The sequence below is a fragment of the Erinaceus europaeus genome, chromosome 12, assembly GCF_950295315.1.
Source record: "Erinaceus europaeus chromosome 12, mEriEur2.1, whole genome shotgun sequence".
Taxonomy (NCBI): Eukaryota; Metazoa; Chordata; class Mammalia; order Eulipotyphla; family Erinaceidae; genus Erinaceus; species Erinaceus europaeus.
In genome coordinates, this window is record NC_080173.1 from 11,787,031 (window position 1) to 11,802,092 (window position 15,062).

A 15,062-nucleotide genomic window follows, 5' to 3' on the forward strand; every position below is an offset into this window, starting at 1 on the left:
GTCCCAGGTTCAATCCCCCACACCACCATAAAGCAGAGCTGAGCAGTGGTCTAGTAAAAAAGAAAGAAAAGAAAAAGAAAATGTGAAAATTCCCATTCCTGGAACAGGTGGAAAAAAAAGAGTTATGTGGAAGGGTCTGGGGGTTTGGGTTCAGTCTTGATTATTCCCCCACTCCCAGGAGCCCATGGTCCTCTATCTAATGTGGTCATTGCCCCCACCAGTGGCCTCCCAGGCCTTTCAAGTCACTGGATCCTCCACAGCCCCTTCACACGATTCAAAACTCTGAGATTTTTTTCCCAATCACTGACCCACCACTGTGGGAGCAAGAAGCAGATTCCCAAGAACAAGGAGGGAAGCTTTCAGGGAAGGAGAGACCATAAACAAAGGGATAGGCCCTGGGTCATCAGCCCTTAAACTCTGTCCTTTTGCTCCTCATTCAGACAAACAGAAGATACAGAAGGCGTGTCTCTTCTGAACGTTGACATGGGCCTTCTCTTAGGTCACCTCTTTCAGTTAGAGGCTTTCCCCTTTTACACCCCAGGTCGAGGTTCGAAAGGTTCAGGCAGATGTGGAGAACCAGATGCTGATCATCGCCTCGCACAGCCAGAAGCACCGAGGGCAGGTGGCCTTTCTTTCGGTAAGGCTAACTCAATCCCACCCCCACCCTTAGCTCCCTACGATCTGCAGTAGCCAGAGAGGAACTCTCAGGAGTTGGCATGGATAGTGTGGGGCCAGACAGATAGAGGCAGGACACCCAGGCCAGCCCGTAGTCATGACAGCAGACAGACTAGGGGAGGTGTTTTAATTTTTTAAACAGTTTTCTTTTATTATTATAACATTTATTTATTTATTGGATAAAGACAGCCAGAGATTGAGAGGGAAGGGGATGATAGAGAGGGAGAGAACCAGAGAGACACCTGCAACACTGCTTCATCACTCACAAAGCTCTCCCCCTGCAGGTGGGGACCAGGGGGCTCAAACCCAGGTCCTTGCACACTGAAGTATGTGTGTTCAACCAGGTGTGCCACCACTTGGCCCCTGGAGGGTTCATGTATGTCCATGCACAACCCTCAGAATTTTTAAAAAAATTTTGTTAATATTTATTCCCTTTTGTTGCCCTTGTTGTTTTATTGTTGTAGTTATTACTATTGTTATTGATGTTGTCGTTGTTGGATAGGACAGAGAGAAATGGAGAGAGGAGGGGAAGACAGAGAGGAGAGAAAGACAGACACCTGCAGACCTGCTTCACCGCCTGTGAAGCGACTCCCCTGCAGGTGGGGAGCCGGGGGCTGGAACCAGGATCCTTATGCCGGTCCTCGTGCTTTGTGCCACCTGCGCTTAACCTGCTGCGCTACCGTCGACTCCCAGAATTCTTAATTTTTTTTTTTTTAAGATAGAGAGGCAGTGAAAGAATGAAAGAGATCGCAGCACCAAAACTTCCTGTAATGTAGGGCCGGGCTCGAACCTGGGTCATGCACATGGCAAAGAAGTGTGAGCCATGCAAGTGAGCTATTTCACCACCACCCCCTCAGAAACTGATGCAGACTACTCGAAATGAGGTGAACACCTGCTTCTCGGAGATCATCCAGGAGGTCAAACAGCTGCAGGTGAAGGTCTTGGATTTCCTGGAGAAAGAGGAGGCAGCTGCCTTGGGGAAGCTGGGCAGCTCCATTCAGCAGAGCCACAGCCAGCTCCTGAAGCTGGAAGGGGACAGCGTCTGGCTGCGTGCACTGCTCACCAACCCAAGCGACAAGCAGTTTATGCAGGCAAGCCCCCTCCCTACCAAGGACTCAGCCCTGTCACAACCTCCTCTTCCCCTTACCCACTGACATTCCAGGTCTACGCAGAGCTGGGAGGAAGGGGTCAGCATTTGGGGGCCAGGTCATTTTGTCCATTCCCCGGCCCCAGGAGCCTCTCTATCCCATACCATCCACCGTAAGCCGACCTGCCTCGGTGCTCAACCTTTCCCTGGAACAGATCAGGGAATTCCTTAGGATCCAGGGCACTGACACAGTCTAAGTTTCTCCAGATTCTTCCAAGTTCAGGATGGAAATGGGTTTTCAGAAAAGCCATGACATAGTAGAGGTTTTCAGGTCCTGGTACAAGACGTGGAGGAAGACCTAGCTTGGAGGTGAGAGTGTTTTGCAGGAAACTGGGAAATTTTACACATGTAACACCAACTATGTTTACTGTAAACCATTAATCCTGCCAATTAACAAGTTATAGTTAATAAAGTGAAAAAAAAAAAGAAATGCTATGACAGATTTTTTTTTTAATTTTTATAACCCAGTTTAAAGGAGGTAGGTGTTTGTAGAAACATCACAAAGTTTAGAATTATCCTTATCTTCACTAACATTTCTTCTTTTAAAACCAACATTTTTGTTACTTTTTATTTATTTATTCCCTTTTGTTGCCCTTGTTGTTTCATTGTTATAGTTGTTATTGATGTCATTGTTGTTGGATAGGACAGAGAGAAATGGAGAGAGGAGGACAGAGAGGGGGAGAGAAAGACAGACACCTGCAGACCTGCTTCACCACCTGTGAAGTGACTCCCCTGCAGATGGGGATTCGGGGGCTCCAACCGGGATCCTTATGCTGGTCCTTGCACTTTGTGCCATATGCACTTAACCCACTGCACTACTGCCTGACTCCCACATTTCTTTTTTAAAAAATATTTTTATTTATTATCAGATAGATAATAATTGATAATAATACTTATTATCAGAGAAAAATTGAGAGGGGAGGGAGCGAGACAGAGAGACACCTGTAGCCCTGCTTTACCACTCAAGAAGCTTTCCCCCTGCAGGTGGGGACCAGGGGCTTGAACCTGGATCCTCGTGCACTGTAATGTGTGTGCTTAACCAGGCGGTGGTGCACCATGACACATTTTTTGCATAGAAAAAAAAAATACATCATGACTTTTTTTTTTGCCTTCAGGGTTATTGCTGGGGCTTGGTGCCTGCACTATCATTCATTGCTCTTGGAGACCATTTTTTCCATTTTATTGGATAGAACAGAGAGAAATTGAGAGAGAAGAAGGAAGTAGGGGGAGAAAAGGATAGACACCAGCAGACCTGCTTCACTGCTTTCAAAGCAAGCCGCCTGCAGGTGGGGAGCTGGAGGCTCGAACCAGGATGCTTGTGTGGGTCCTTGCACTTTGTACTATGTGCACTTAACCCAGTGCACTACTGCCCAGCACCCCCATCATGACTTTTCTTTTTTTATTTAATTTTTACTTTTTATTATTTTTATAGAGACAGCCAGAAATTGAGAGGAAGGCAGAAAGAGAGAGAGAGAAAAAAAGACCTGCAGCCCCACTTCACCACTTGTCAAGCTTTCCCCCTGCAGGTGGAGATAGAGGCTTGATCCCGGGTCCTTGTGCATTGTAACATGTGCGCTCAGCCAGGTGTGCCACTACCCAGCCCCCATCATGACTTTTCCAACAACCCAAAAGAACAATGTATATAGACTACACAGAAATCCCTTTTCCTGACCTGTTCCAGAGAGCTAACCATGAGCATCAGTATTGACAAGTGGTGTTGAGCAGGTGCTGGGTAGGGTGGTGACAGCAGTCTCCTCTCCAGACAAGGCCTGGGTCCCGAACCCTGTACCTGGGAACCCCTAGCACAGATCTCTAGGGCAACTGCTCACCTAGTCCTACACGCAAAAAACAAGAAGTGTTTGGTAAAAGTTTTCACTAAGCAAATAAAGGGTCAAGAGAACCCCTCCTGTCATCATTTGTAAAGATCCACTCTGCTTCATGCGCTACACCCCAGTGGCTGCTGCTTTGGCACAGGCCTGACCTAAGCTATCCGAACAATTACGAGGGGAAAGAGATATCCAGGTTTGAAAATGAGCAACTGACCTACTTGTCTCACAGTTCTGGGAGCTGAGCCAATGCCAGGCAAAAGCAGGAATTCCTGGCATTTGCCTGAGCCCTAGTTAACAGGTGGTACTGCCGGCTCCTCTCTGCTTGAAGGAGTTCCCTAGGCTGAAGCATTTGCCAGTCTGCATGGAACCCCTGATGGGCACCAACTTCGAGGAGAAACAGAGTTTCCTCCACCTGTCAGATACTCTGGCGGAGCTCCGGACCCAGCTGATGGATGTGGGTCTCAGCTTCATCAACCAGCTCCTCCTGAAGGGTCAGTACCTAGCGGCACTAGACACCTGCATTCAGGGTGGGACTGCTCTGCAGGGCAGCGGCTGGGGTTTCAGGCACCTCTAGAGAGCCCTGTCTACCCAACTGTGTACCTTCCTCAGGTAACAGAGTTTCCCGGAAGCCCATGCCTCTCTCCAGAAGGATGCTGGGCTGTGAAAGGGTCCTCAGCAAAGTCCCTCCATCTCCCCCAGGCATTAAGATGAACTCCTATGAGGTGCTGCCTTTAACTGTGGACCGGAAAACACTTCTTCAGTGTGAGTGCTCAGTCCAGGGGTGGGAAGGAAGGGAGCAGTGGCCTGAGGGCTTTCTGAGCCTCTCCTCCATTCGGACCACAGTCACAAAGAATGCCAGCTCTCTCTTGCCCTCAGTTTTTCACTCAAGACTGGAGACTACAGAAGAATTTAACCTGATAAATTTAGTTCTAATAAAGGAAGAGTTTATGGGGGTGTGTGGTGGAGTAGGTAATATAATGCTTATGCAAAGAGACTCTCATGCCTGAAGGTCCCAAGTCCCAGGCTCAATCCCACCACCACCACCACTATCAGCCAGAACAGAGCAGTACAGGGGGAGAAAAAAGTCTATAGGTGGACAAAGCATTGCCTGCTTCCCAAAGACTGGGTCTGCAGCTCCCCTTGGCCCTGCTGTTGTACTGCCTTTGTCACCCTGGGATATTTTTTTTTTTTTGCCTTCAGGCTTATTGTTGGGGCTCCTCCGTGCCTGCACTATGAATCCACTGCTCCTGGTAGTGGATTTTTCCTTTTTACATTGTTGTTGTTGCTGCTGCTGTTGTTGGAAAGAACAGAGAGAAATGGAGAGGAGGGGAAGACAGAGAGGGGGAGAGAAAGATAGACACCTGCAGACCTGCTTCACCGCCTGTGAAGCGACTCCCCTGCAGGTGGGGGGGCCAGGGGAGGGGGTGCTGCCGACTCCCAAAATTTCTGCCTTTATCCAGCCTGCTTTACCCCTCCGGCCCTGACCTGGCTCTCCTTACCGCCACTCCCCAGATTACTGCAACTTGAACTTTGACCCGACCATGGCCAGCGAGGAGCTGTTCCTGTTCAAGGAGACCCACTCCGTGCTGAACCTGGGCATCCTCCTGGAGCCCCTGGCGGCCGGCGGCCCCTTCCCGGGCTTCAAGCTGTGGCCGCAGGCGCTGTGCTCACAGGGCCTCTCGGAGGGCCGCCACTACTGGGAGGCCGAGGTGTCCGACTCCTGGGTGTGCCTGGGGGTCACCTACGCGCGCAGCCCCCCGCCCAGCGGCCGGCCGCGCCGCAACATCGTCTACCTGCTGGGCCGCAACCCCTACTCGTGGTGCCTGGAGTGGGACTCGCTCAAGTTCTCGGTGTGGCACGACAACCGGCAGACGGTGCTGCACGGCGGCTACCACCGCACGCTGGGCGTGGCCCTCGACTGCCGCGCCGGCTGTCTGTCCTTCTACGGCGTGGCGGGCGGCGTCAGCCTGCTCTACCGCTTCCTCGCCTCCTTCCTGGAGCCGCTCTACCCCGCCGTCATGGTGGCCGGAGGCGCCTCGGTCACGCTCAAGCAGCGCCCGGAGCCCTAGGCCGAGCCAAATAAAGCTGGACTCCGGGACGCGTGGGTGCCCGAGGCGGGGCGCGCGGGGAGGAGCTGCGGTGGGTACCTGCCCTGCTGCCCTGCCCTGCCCCGCTGTCCGTCCATCCATCCATCCATCCATCCACTCCTTTGCACACCTCTCACACTGCTCCCCCCACAACAGATTGGGTCCTTCCATTCCCCCACCCCTCACACACACACACACACACCCATCAGCAGGCACCCATCCCTGTCTCCATTAGAGGGCTGGGTTCCCTCTGAAACAGGTGTGTGTGTGTGTGTGTGTGTGTGTGTGTGTGTGTGTGTGTGTGTGTGTGTGTGTGTGTGTGTGTGTGTGGTGTGTGTGTGTGTGTGTGTTGTGATTCCCCCAAAACCTTGTGGGAAAGGCTTGAACCAGGTGTCTTCTCTCTCTCTCCCCCTTTTAAATTCAATTTTATTGTTTATTATTTGATAGAGACAGAGGGAAAGGGAGGAGAGAGACAGAGATATCTGCAGCCCTGCTTTGCCACTCCTGAAGCTTTCCTCCTGCAGGTGGGACCAGGCGCCTGAACCTGGGTTCTTGTGCACTGTAATGTGTGCGCTAAACCAGCCCAGGTGGCTTCTCTAGATTCCCCAACATCAACCCTGTGGCCGGACTGAGAGGTGATGAAGACTGAGATGGAGATGTTCTTTCTGAGGCCTGACTGAGACTGGGCCCTTGCAGTGGGGGAGAACAGATGTCTCTGTCTGTCTGTCTGTCTCTCTGTCTCTGTCTCTCTCTCTCTCTCCCAGAGCTGAACAGCTCTAGCATTTGGTGGTTCAAGGGATTGAACCTGGGACTTTGGAGCCTCAAGAATGAATCTCTTTGCATAACCATTATGCTATCTACTCCCACTAGACCAGACCTATCTCAAAATGAATATCACAGGCTCACTGACTCATTGTTATGAGTTACAACTCAATGTTATCCTGTTACAACTCACACTGCTGGTGTTTTCTAGCTCTGAGGTGTGGCCGGAGGCCATCCTGAGGTGTGTGTGTGTGTAGGGGGGTAAACTTTAAACCACTAGGCATCATCATCAGTGTCCCCCTGGCTGCTTTTCTCACGCCCCCCCCACCAGCCCTATGCCCATCCCACTCTGCTGACAGAGGGTCACACAACCTCAAGACAAAGGGGCTTCCTCCATATGCAGGCCTCTGCCTGTGAAGCTTGCCAGGAATGTTGCTGCCCATGTGCAGGAGTGTGACTGGAGACACAACCCCTCAAGGGAATGTTGCCTGAGCAATTCCAGCCTCAACCAGCTACTTTTTCCAGCGACTTCCCCAGTCGAGACTGAGCAAAATTAATGATTGACTCTGAAGAGGAAGCAATAGTAGTCTCAGGGGGGAATAATCCCTAGGGCAAAGTAATCCAAAACTAGAGCAGACAAAGGGGCCCCGTGGGTGTTTTGGTGAAGTTGCTGCCTCCACTGTCTATCTTTAGGAGGTGGTCATTTTGGAGTTGTGAGTAGAGCTGGAAGCAGAGGGTGTGATTTGAAGGCCTCTGCTGTGGGGCTCCTGAGGCTCCTCACTGCGAATCTTGGCTTTGAACTTTCTTTGACCTTCCTCCCTGGAGCAGCAACAATGCCAATTTCATTCCCCTGTGGACTCTATCCATGTTGATGGACAGCATCAACAGCATCTAACCCTCTTAGCTCTTTTCCTCGGGAGATAGCTTTCACATCAAATACTAAAATCTTGTTTCTACCCGCTCGCAGCCCATCTTTATTTTCCCTGGCTCTAAAGACAGTGGGGGAGGGAGGGTCAAGTGGTGCTGAGGTCTAGAACTTCTGGGAAAGTGAATATACAGCAGAGGCTTGTTCTGGCTTCTGCATGGATCTAATAACCTTCCCCATGGAGAGCTGACAGGTGTGAAGCTTGCCAGCTGCTTCTGGCTCTGAGAGACACAAAGTTCTAGAAGGATTGTATGACCTTTTTATCTAAAAAAAAATTGGGGGTGGTCAGGTGGTAGTGCAGCGGGTTAAGCACATATGGCGCAAAGCACAAGGACCAGCGTAAGGAATCCAGTTCAAGCCCCCGGCTCCCCACCTGCAGGGTAGTGAAGCAGGTCTGCAGGTGTCTGTCTTTCTCTCCTTCTGTCTTCCCCTCCTCTCTCCACTTCTGTCTGTCCTATCCAACAACAATGACATCAATAACGGTGATAATAAGATAAAACAACCAGGGCAACAAAAGGAAAAAAAATGGCCTCCAGGAGCAGTGGATTTGTGGTGCAGGCACCGAGCCCCAGCAATAACCCTGGAGACAAAAAAATTTAAATAACTGAGTGCACCAAGCGTTCTTATTACTTTTTTAAAATTTATTGGATAGAGACAGCCAGAAATCAAGAGGGAAGGGAGAGATAGGGAAAAAGAGACACCTGCAGCACTGCTTCACCACTTGCAAAGCTTTTCCCCCTGCAGATGGGAAGCGGGGGCTTGAACCAGGGTCCTTGTTCATTATAACATGTGCACTCAACCAGGTGCACCACCACCCGCCCCTGGTGTTTTTTAATCAGAGCACCACTCAACTCTGGATTTAGGTGTAGCCAAGGATTGAACCTGGGACCTCATGGGTTTAGGCATAAATGTTTTTTTTGTTTGTTTTTTGCCTCCAAGGTTATCGCTGAGGCTCTGTGCCTGCACTATGAATCCACTGCTCCTGGTGGCTTTTTTTTTTTTTTCTTATTGGATAGAACAGAGAAATTGGGAGGAGTGGGGAAGATAGAGTAGGGGAGAGAACGAAGCCTCCCCCTTGCAGGTGGGGAGCTGGGAGCTCAACTGGGATCCTTGCCTGTGTCCTTGTTCTTCATACTGTGTACACTTAACTGGGTGCCTGGCCTTCCATAAACGTTTTTTGCATAACCATTATGCTATCTCCCCAGTTCATTTGCCTCTCTTCCTCTCTCTCTCTCTTCATAGCACTACTCAAACTTTATGATGTTTGTAGATGGTGTTAGGGATTGAACTCAGATTTTGGAGCCTCAGGCATGATTCTCTTTGCATAGCCATTATGCTATCTCCCCCCCACACACACTTCCATTTGCTTGCTTTAAAAATACATAATGAGGGGAGTCGGGCTGTAGCGCAGTGGGTTAAGCGCAGGTGGCGCAAAGCACAAGGACCGGCATAAGGATCCCAGTTCGAACCCCGGCTCCCCACCTGCAGGGGAGTCGCTTCACAGGCGGTGAAGCAGGTCTGCAGGTGTCTATCTTTCTCTCCTCCTCTCTGTCTTCCCCTCCTCTCTCCATTTCTCTCTGTCCTATCCAACAACGACAACAATAATAACTACAACAATAAAACAACAAAGGGCAACAAAAGGGAATAAATAAATAAAATATTTTAAAAAAAAATACATAATGAGGGGGTCGGGCGGTGGCGCAGTGGGTTAAGCGCATATGGCGCAAAGTGCAGGGACCGGCGTAAGGATCCCTGTTCGAACCCCGGCTCCCCACCTGCAGAGAGTCGCTTCACAGGCGGTGAAGCAGGTCTGCAGGTGTCTATGTTTCTCTCCCCTTCTCTGTCTTCCCCTCCTCTCTCCATTTCTCTCTGTCCTATCCAACAACGAATTATGTCAACATGGGCAATAATAACCACAATGAAGCTACAACAAGGGCAACAAAAGGGAAAAATGGCCTCCAGGAGCGGTGGATTCATGGTGCAGGCACCGAGCCCAGCAATAACCCTGGAGGAGGAGGAAAAAAAAAAAATACATAATGAAAGATGTACAGGGGAAGAAAGACACCAGACCACTGCTCAGTCTGGTTTGTGGTATTGTGGGTTGAATACGGCATCTCAGAAGATGAGGCATGAAAGTCCTTTACAAAATTAAGCAGCTCCCCAGCCCTCTGTTTGCTTTCATAAAGAGCTCATCTGGGTGGAGGAGACGGCATAATGGTTATGCAAAACAGCTTTCATACTCGAGGCTCTGAAGTCCCTGGTTTCAATCCCCCACGCTACCATAAACCAGAGCTGTGCAGTGTGCCCTGTAGGGGGAAAAAGAAAACACTAGTATTCCTGGAGGTGGTGCAGTAGATAAAGCATTGGATTTATAGGCAAGAAGTCATGAGTTCAATCCCCAGTAGCACTCATATCAGAACGATGCTCTAGGCCCTTCCTTAGGAGTCTACAATAATAAACCTGGGTCTTTAATTTCAAAAAGTCAAGTGAGCAGAGCCTTGAGTCTGACACTGGCCTACAAACAAAAGGCTCTGTGCTTACGGCTCAGCATATGTCTTATGGGTAAAATAACATGGACAGGAGATCTTGGGCTGCAAAATCAAGTCAGTGCTCTTGGGTAACCAAATCTTTCCCACACTGGACATCAGGGAAGGGACTGTCCCTGGAATGCTGCCTATATAAGCCTCATACCTTCCTGCTCCTGCCTTAATACTCAAATATATTTTTTAATGTGAGTCCAAATAGACTGTATAATCTGTTTCCAAGGATTATTTCATTTAAATTTTTTTCCATATTCCTTACCAAAAAAAAATGTTCTTGTATTACTTGGGTGATTTTAAAATCTTTCTTGAGGCCCGGTAGAGCAGACATATTACAGTGCTCAAGGTCCCAGGTTCAAGCCCCTGGTCCCCAAACAGGAGGCTTCACAAGCAATGAAGTGGTGCTGCAGGTATCTTTCTATCTCCCCCTTTCCACTCAATTTCTTTTTTAATTTATTTTTTAATTTTTAATTTTAATTTCTTTATTGGGGAATTAATGTTTTACATTCAACAATACAATAGTTTGTACATGCATAACATTTCCCAGTTTTCCATATAATAATACAACCCCCACTAGGTCCTCTGTCATCTTTCTTGGATCTGTATTCTCCCCACCCACCTTTTTTATTTTTATTTTTTATTTTATTTTAATCTACTCAATTTCTCTGTCTCTATCAAAAAATATTTTAATTCATTTTTTTGTATTTTTTACCAAAGTAACTTTGATTTAATTTTATTTGCTTTTAATAAATGCATAATGCCTAGTATATACCAGTCACTGGTTATGGCAAATAATCAAGTCCTCAAATTTTTTTATTTATTCCCTTTTGTTGTCCTTGTTTTATTGTTGTGGTTATTGTTATTGGTGTCCTGATTGGATAGGACAGAGAGAAATGGAGAAAAGAGGGGAAGACAGAGGGGGAATAAGGATAGACACCAGCAGACCTGCTTCACCGCCTGTGAAGTGACTCCCCTGCAGGTGGGGAGCCGGGGGCTTGAACCAGGATCCTTATGCCGATCCTTGCATTTCAAAGTGCATTTCTCCACTGTGCCATCTCCTGAATCATGCATTTATTAAAAGTTTTTTAAAATTATTATTCTCCTCTCATATTAATTAAATAGTGATTTATATGACTACAAATTGATAGGAGTGTACATAAACATTCCCATCACCAAAAGACTGTGTTCCACCCCCTCCACCCCCACCCATGAAGCTGAACATCCACCCTCAAACTCCACCCAGGGTTTTTACTTTGGTGCCCTACTACAAATTTAGTCAGATCCTGCTTTGAGTTTCCCTTTCTGTTATTCTTCTCAACTTCTGTTTATGAGTGGGATCATCCCATATTCATCTTTATCTGACATCTGATATGCAGGTAGACCCAAGTTGTTGTCTGGGGAGATGTCATGGCTGGAAAAAGGACTAGAAAGCTGGATCAGGGAAGAGAGTAGCTCCCAAATATGGGGAAGGTGTATAAATATTGTTGACTATAAACCCCATCAATTTGATGTGATCTGGGGCCCATATTCAGCTTAGGAGCCTATGTGACCTCTGCATCCCTGTAGGTCTGAACTTGAATTCTGTGGTCATGAGTAGGAACGTTCCAAGCTACCCCAATTTCAGGACCCATCTTCCTCAGGTGGAAGATCGAGTGTTATCCAGGGAGGATGGGACATTCTCTACCATTTTCGATCCACAAAGCACCATTTTACCATTTTATATATTTTTTAGGTTTTTAAATTCTCAATAAGAAAGTGAGACCAAGCGTAGGCAAAGGAGCACCCCATGGTGGAGTGATATTTGTTTTTTGGGTTTTTTTTTTTTTTGCCTTTGTTGCTCTTATGTGGTGTCAGATATTGAACTAAAGACCTCAGGCATGCTGAGTGCTGAGCACTGGATGTCTTTCCTGGTCCCTGTACATTTTATTTTTCTTTTTAAAATATTTTATTTATTTTGGATAGAGAGAAATTGAGAGGGAAGGGGGAAGTAGACAGGGAGAACGAGACACTTGCAGCACTGTTTCACTTCCTGTGAAGCTTTCTGACTCCTGGAGACATTCCTTCAGTCTTTAGGCTGGCATTGCTTAACACCTGCTCTTTGTCAGATATGTAATCTCATGCTGGACATGAAAGACCAGCCAGCTCCTATAGAGACTCTCATGCCTGAGGCTCCAAAGTCCCAGGTTCAATCCCCTGTACGACCATTAACCAGAACTATGCAGTGCTCTGGAAAACAGAACAAAACAAATATATGGATGTCAGCTGTAAAGTCAGGGGCGTTTAGACATAGGTGTCACTGGAGTAGAGAGGACACAATCCCAGTTGGTTTAGGAAGAAGAGGTTCAAAAGGGGGCTTCCTAGAACCCACAACATCTTAGCCGAGTTTGAAGGTCTGAGTAAGGAGGGCTCAAGAAGTGGATGAGGGAGTAAGGGTGTTTCAGGCAAAAGGAATGTCATGAAGAAAAATTAGGTAGTCAGATGCTTTGGGAGTAACAACTATGTGAGGATGGGATGGAATACAGTTGCCAGAGACTGTGGGGGTAAGGGTGGGACAGGGCCAGGAGGAAAAAAAAAAAAGATGTGTCTCTTGTCTCCTGAGCTGGTGAGACTCATACCCGGATCACTATCAGCTGCCTTCCTACCAGGAAAAGTAGACTTTGAGTTTCAGCTCTCTTGAGTGAGATGTTCCTGAGAACCATAGGGGACCCACTAGATGCCAGGCAAATAGCTTCTCTTCCAGGGGTACATAGCATAATGGTTATGCAAAGAGACTCTCATGCCCGAGGCTCCGAAGTCTGAGGTTCAATTCCTTGCACCACAATAAGCCAGAGCTGTACAGTGTTTTGGTGTTTCTGTGTTTTTTTCTCTCTGCATCTCTCTCAAAAAATAAAATAAATAAAATACTTTTTAAAAAAGTGAATCTCTTTTTTTTTCTTTTTTTTTTTCCCCTCCTCCAGGGTTATTGCTGGGCTCGGTGCCTGCACCATGAATCCACCGCTCCTGGAGGCCATTTTTTTTCCCCCTTTTGTTGCCCTTGTTGACGCAATTCGTTGTTGGATAGGACAGAGAGAAATGGAGAGAGGAGGGGAAGACAGTGAAGGGGAGAGAAAGATAGACACCTGCAGACCTGCTTCACCGCCTGTGAAGCGACTCCCCTGCAGGTGGGGAGCCGGGGGCTCGAACCGGGATCCTTACGCCGGTCCCTGCGCTTTGCGCCACATGCGCTTAACCCACTGCGCCACCGCCCGACCCCCTTTTTTTTTCTTAAAAAAAAAAAAAAAGCTTCTCTTCCGCTCGTAGCCCACTCGTAGCCCTGAGCACAGCATCCTCTGAGGGAGGGGAGGGCTGGCTCCTCCTCTGTTCTCAGGCTTTCTGCTCCCTCATCGACGGAGCAGGATGATGAAATGAATGGAAACCATGGCTGCTGTTAACAGTATTCTTTGCTTCTACTTAAATTTTTTAATTATCTTTATTTATTTATAGGATAGAGACAAGAGGAAGGAGAGAGAGAGAGAGACAGAGACCTGCAGCCCTGCTTCACCACTAGCAAAGCTTTCCCCTGCAGGTGGGGACTGGGAGCTTGAACCCAGGGCCTTGCTCACTGTAATGTGTGCACTCAGACAGGTGCACCACCACTGAGCCCCTGTACTTTTTGTTATTTCTCTTTTCTTTAGATTTATCTGGGTACTTAGTGGGAAATAACTCACCTAGTAGAAGACACACATCATGTACAGGTCTCCCGGTTCAAGCCCCTGGCCTCTGCCATATAGGTGCACCATGAACAGAGGAAGCTTCATGAGTGATGGAGTGGTGCTGTGTGTCTCTTGTTCCCTATGCCTCTTTCTCTTTCTTTTCTTCTCTCTCTCTCTCTCTTTTTTGCCTCCAGGTTTATTGCTGAGGCTCAGTGCCTGCACTACGAATCCAAAGGGGAGGAAATAGGACTCCATGCTTACAAGTCCTAGGTCCTACTGCCTTGGAACCTCCTAGGCAACTATACTGTGTGGATTTTCTATAAACACATGGAATGTTAAAGAATATATAAATTTTCCTATAACATATTATAGGCGAGGCATTGTAACATAGTGGCTAGAGTAGCAAACTGTTTGGATTTGAATCCTGGCCAACTTGGCCAACTCTTATCTTTTGTCCTCAGTTTCCTTAGCCATACTATGGGGACAATTCTATGCATAGAAGTTTGAGGACGGGAGTTGGGCAGTAGTGCAGCAGGTTAAGCGCAGGTGGCACTTTTGATAGGACAGAGAGAAATGGAGAGAAGAGGGGAAGACAGAGAGGGGAAGAGAAAGACAGACACCTGCAGACCTGCTTCACCGCCTGTGAAGCGACTCCCCTGCAGGTGGGGAGCCGGGGGCTCAAACCGGGATCCTTACGCTGGTCCTTGTACTTTGTGCCACCTGCACTTAACCCGCTGCACTACTGCCAGACTCCCATATTTTGCAGTATTTTACAAAATAAGAATCAAAGTCAAAATTCACAGATGGAAGATCAAAATGGTCAGCTGAAACCAGCTTAGACCTGGCATTTGCACAAAATCCCATGTCGCTTACACTAATCCCAGGCCTCACTCAATAAAATGTGTTCAAGAAACCAGATGAACATTCCACTGTCATAGCGTGTTGATCTGATTTTCTTTTTTTTTTTAATATTTATTTATTTATTCCCTTTTGTTGCCCTTTTTGCTTTATTATTGTAGTTATTATTGTTGTTATTGATGTTGTTGTTGTTGGATAGGACAGAGAGAAATGGAGAGAGGAGGGGAAGACAGAGAGGGGGAGAGATAGACACCTGCAGACCTGCTTCACTGCCTGTGAAGCGACTCCCCTGCAGGTGGGGAGCCGGGGGCTTGAACTGGGATCCTTAGACCGGTCCTTGTGCTTTGTGCCACGTGCACTTAACCCACTGTGCTACCGCCCGACTCCCTATTGATCTGATTTTTCTAAAGATATTTCATGACATTTTCATTTGTCTTAATTACTGGCAAGTTGTTATCTTGACAACCCTGTAAATTTTGAGCCTTACTCTAGCGGGGGATGTCACTCATCTGGTGGTAATTTGGTAGCTAGACCACCAGGAGGTGTC

The 15,062-nt window shown here is 47.8% G+C and overlaps 1 protein-coding gene across 1 annotated transcript in view; it reads left to right on the plus strand.

Moving 5' to 3' along the window:
* Positions 1-5,765, plus strand: part of LOC103115469 (E3 ubiquitin-protein ligase TRIM47-like) — a 17,714-nt gene extending 11,949 nt beyond the window's left edge. The window contains exons 3-7 of the mRNA XM_007525225.2: positions 542-637; positions 1,533-1,766; positions 3,980-4,142; positions 4,351-4,413; positions 5,164-5,765. Coding sequence (XP_007525287.1) covers positions 542-637; positions 1,533-1,766; positions 3,980-4,142; positions 4,351-4,413; positions 5,164-5,720 — 1,113 coding nt within the window. The 3' untranslated portion in view covers positions 5,721-5,765. The remainder of the gene's footprint in view (positions 1-541; positions 638-1,532; positions 1,767-3,979; positions 4,143-4,350; positions 4,414-5,163) is intronic.
* The last annotated feature ends 9,297 nt before the right edge of the window (positions 5,766-15,062 follow it).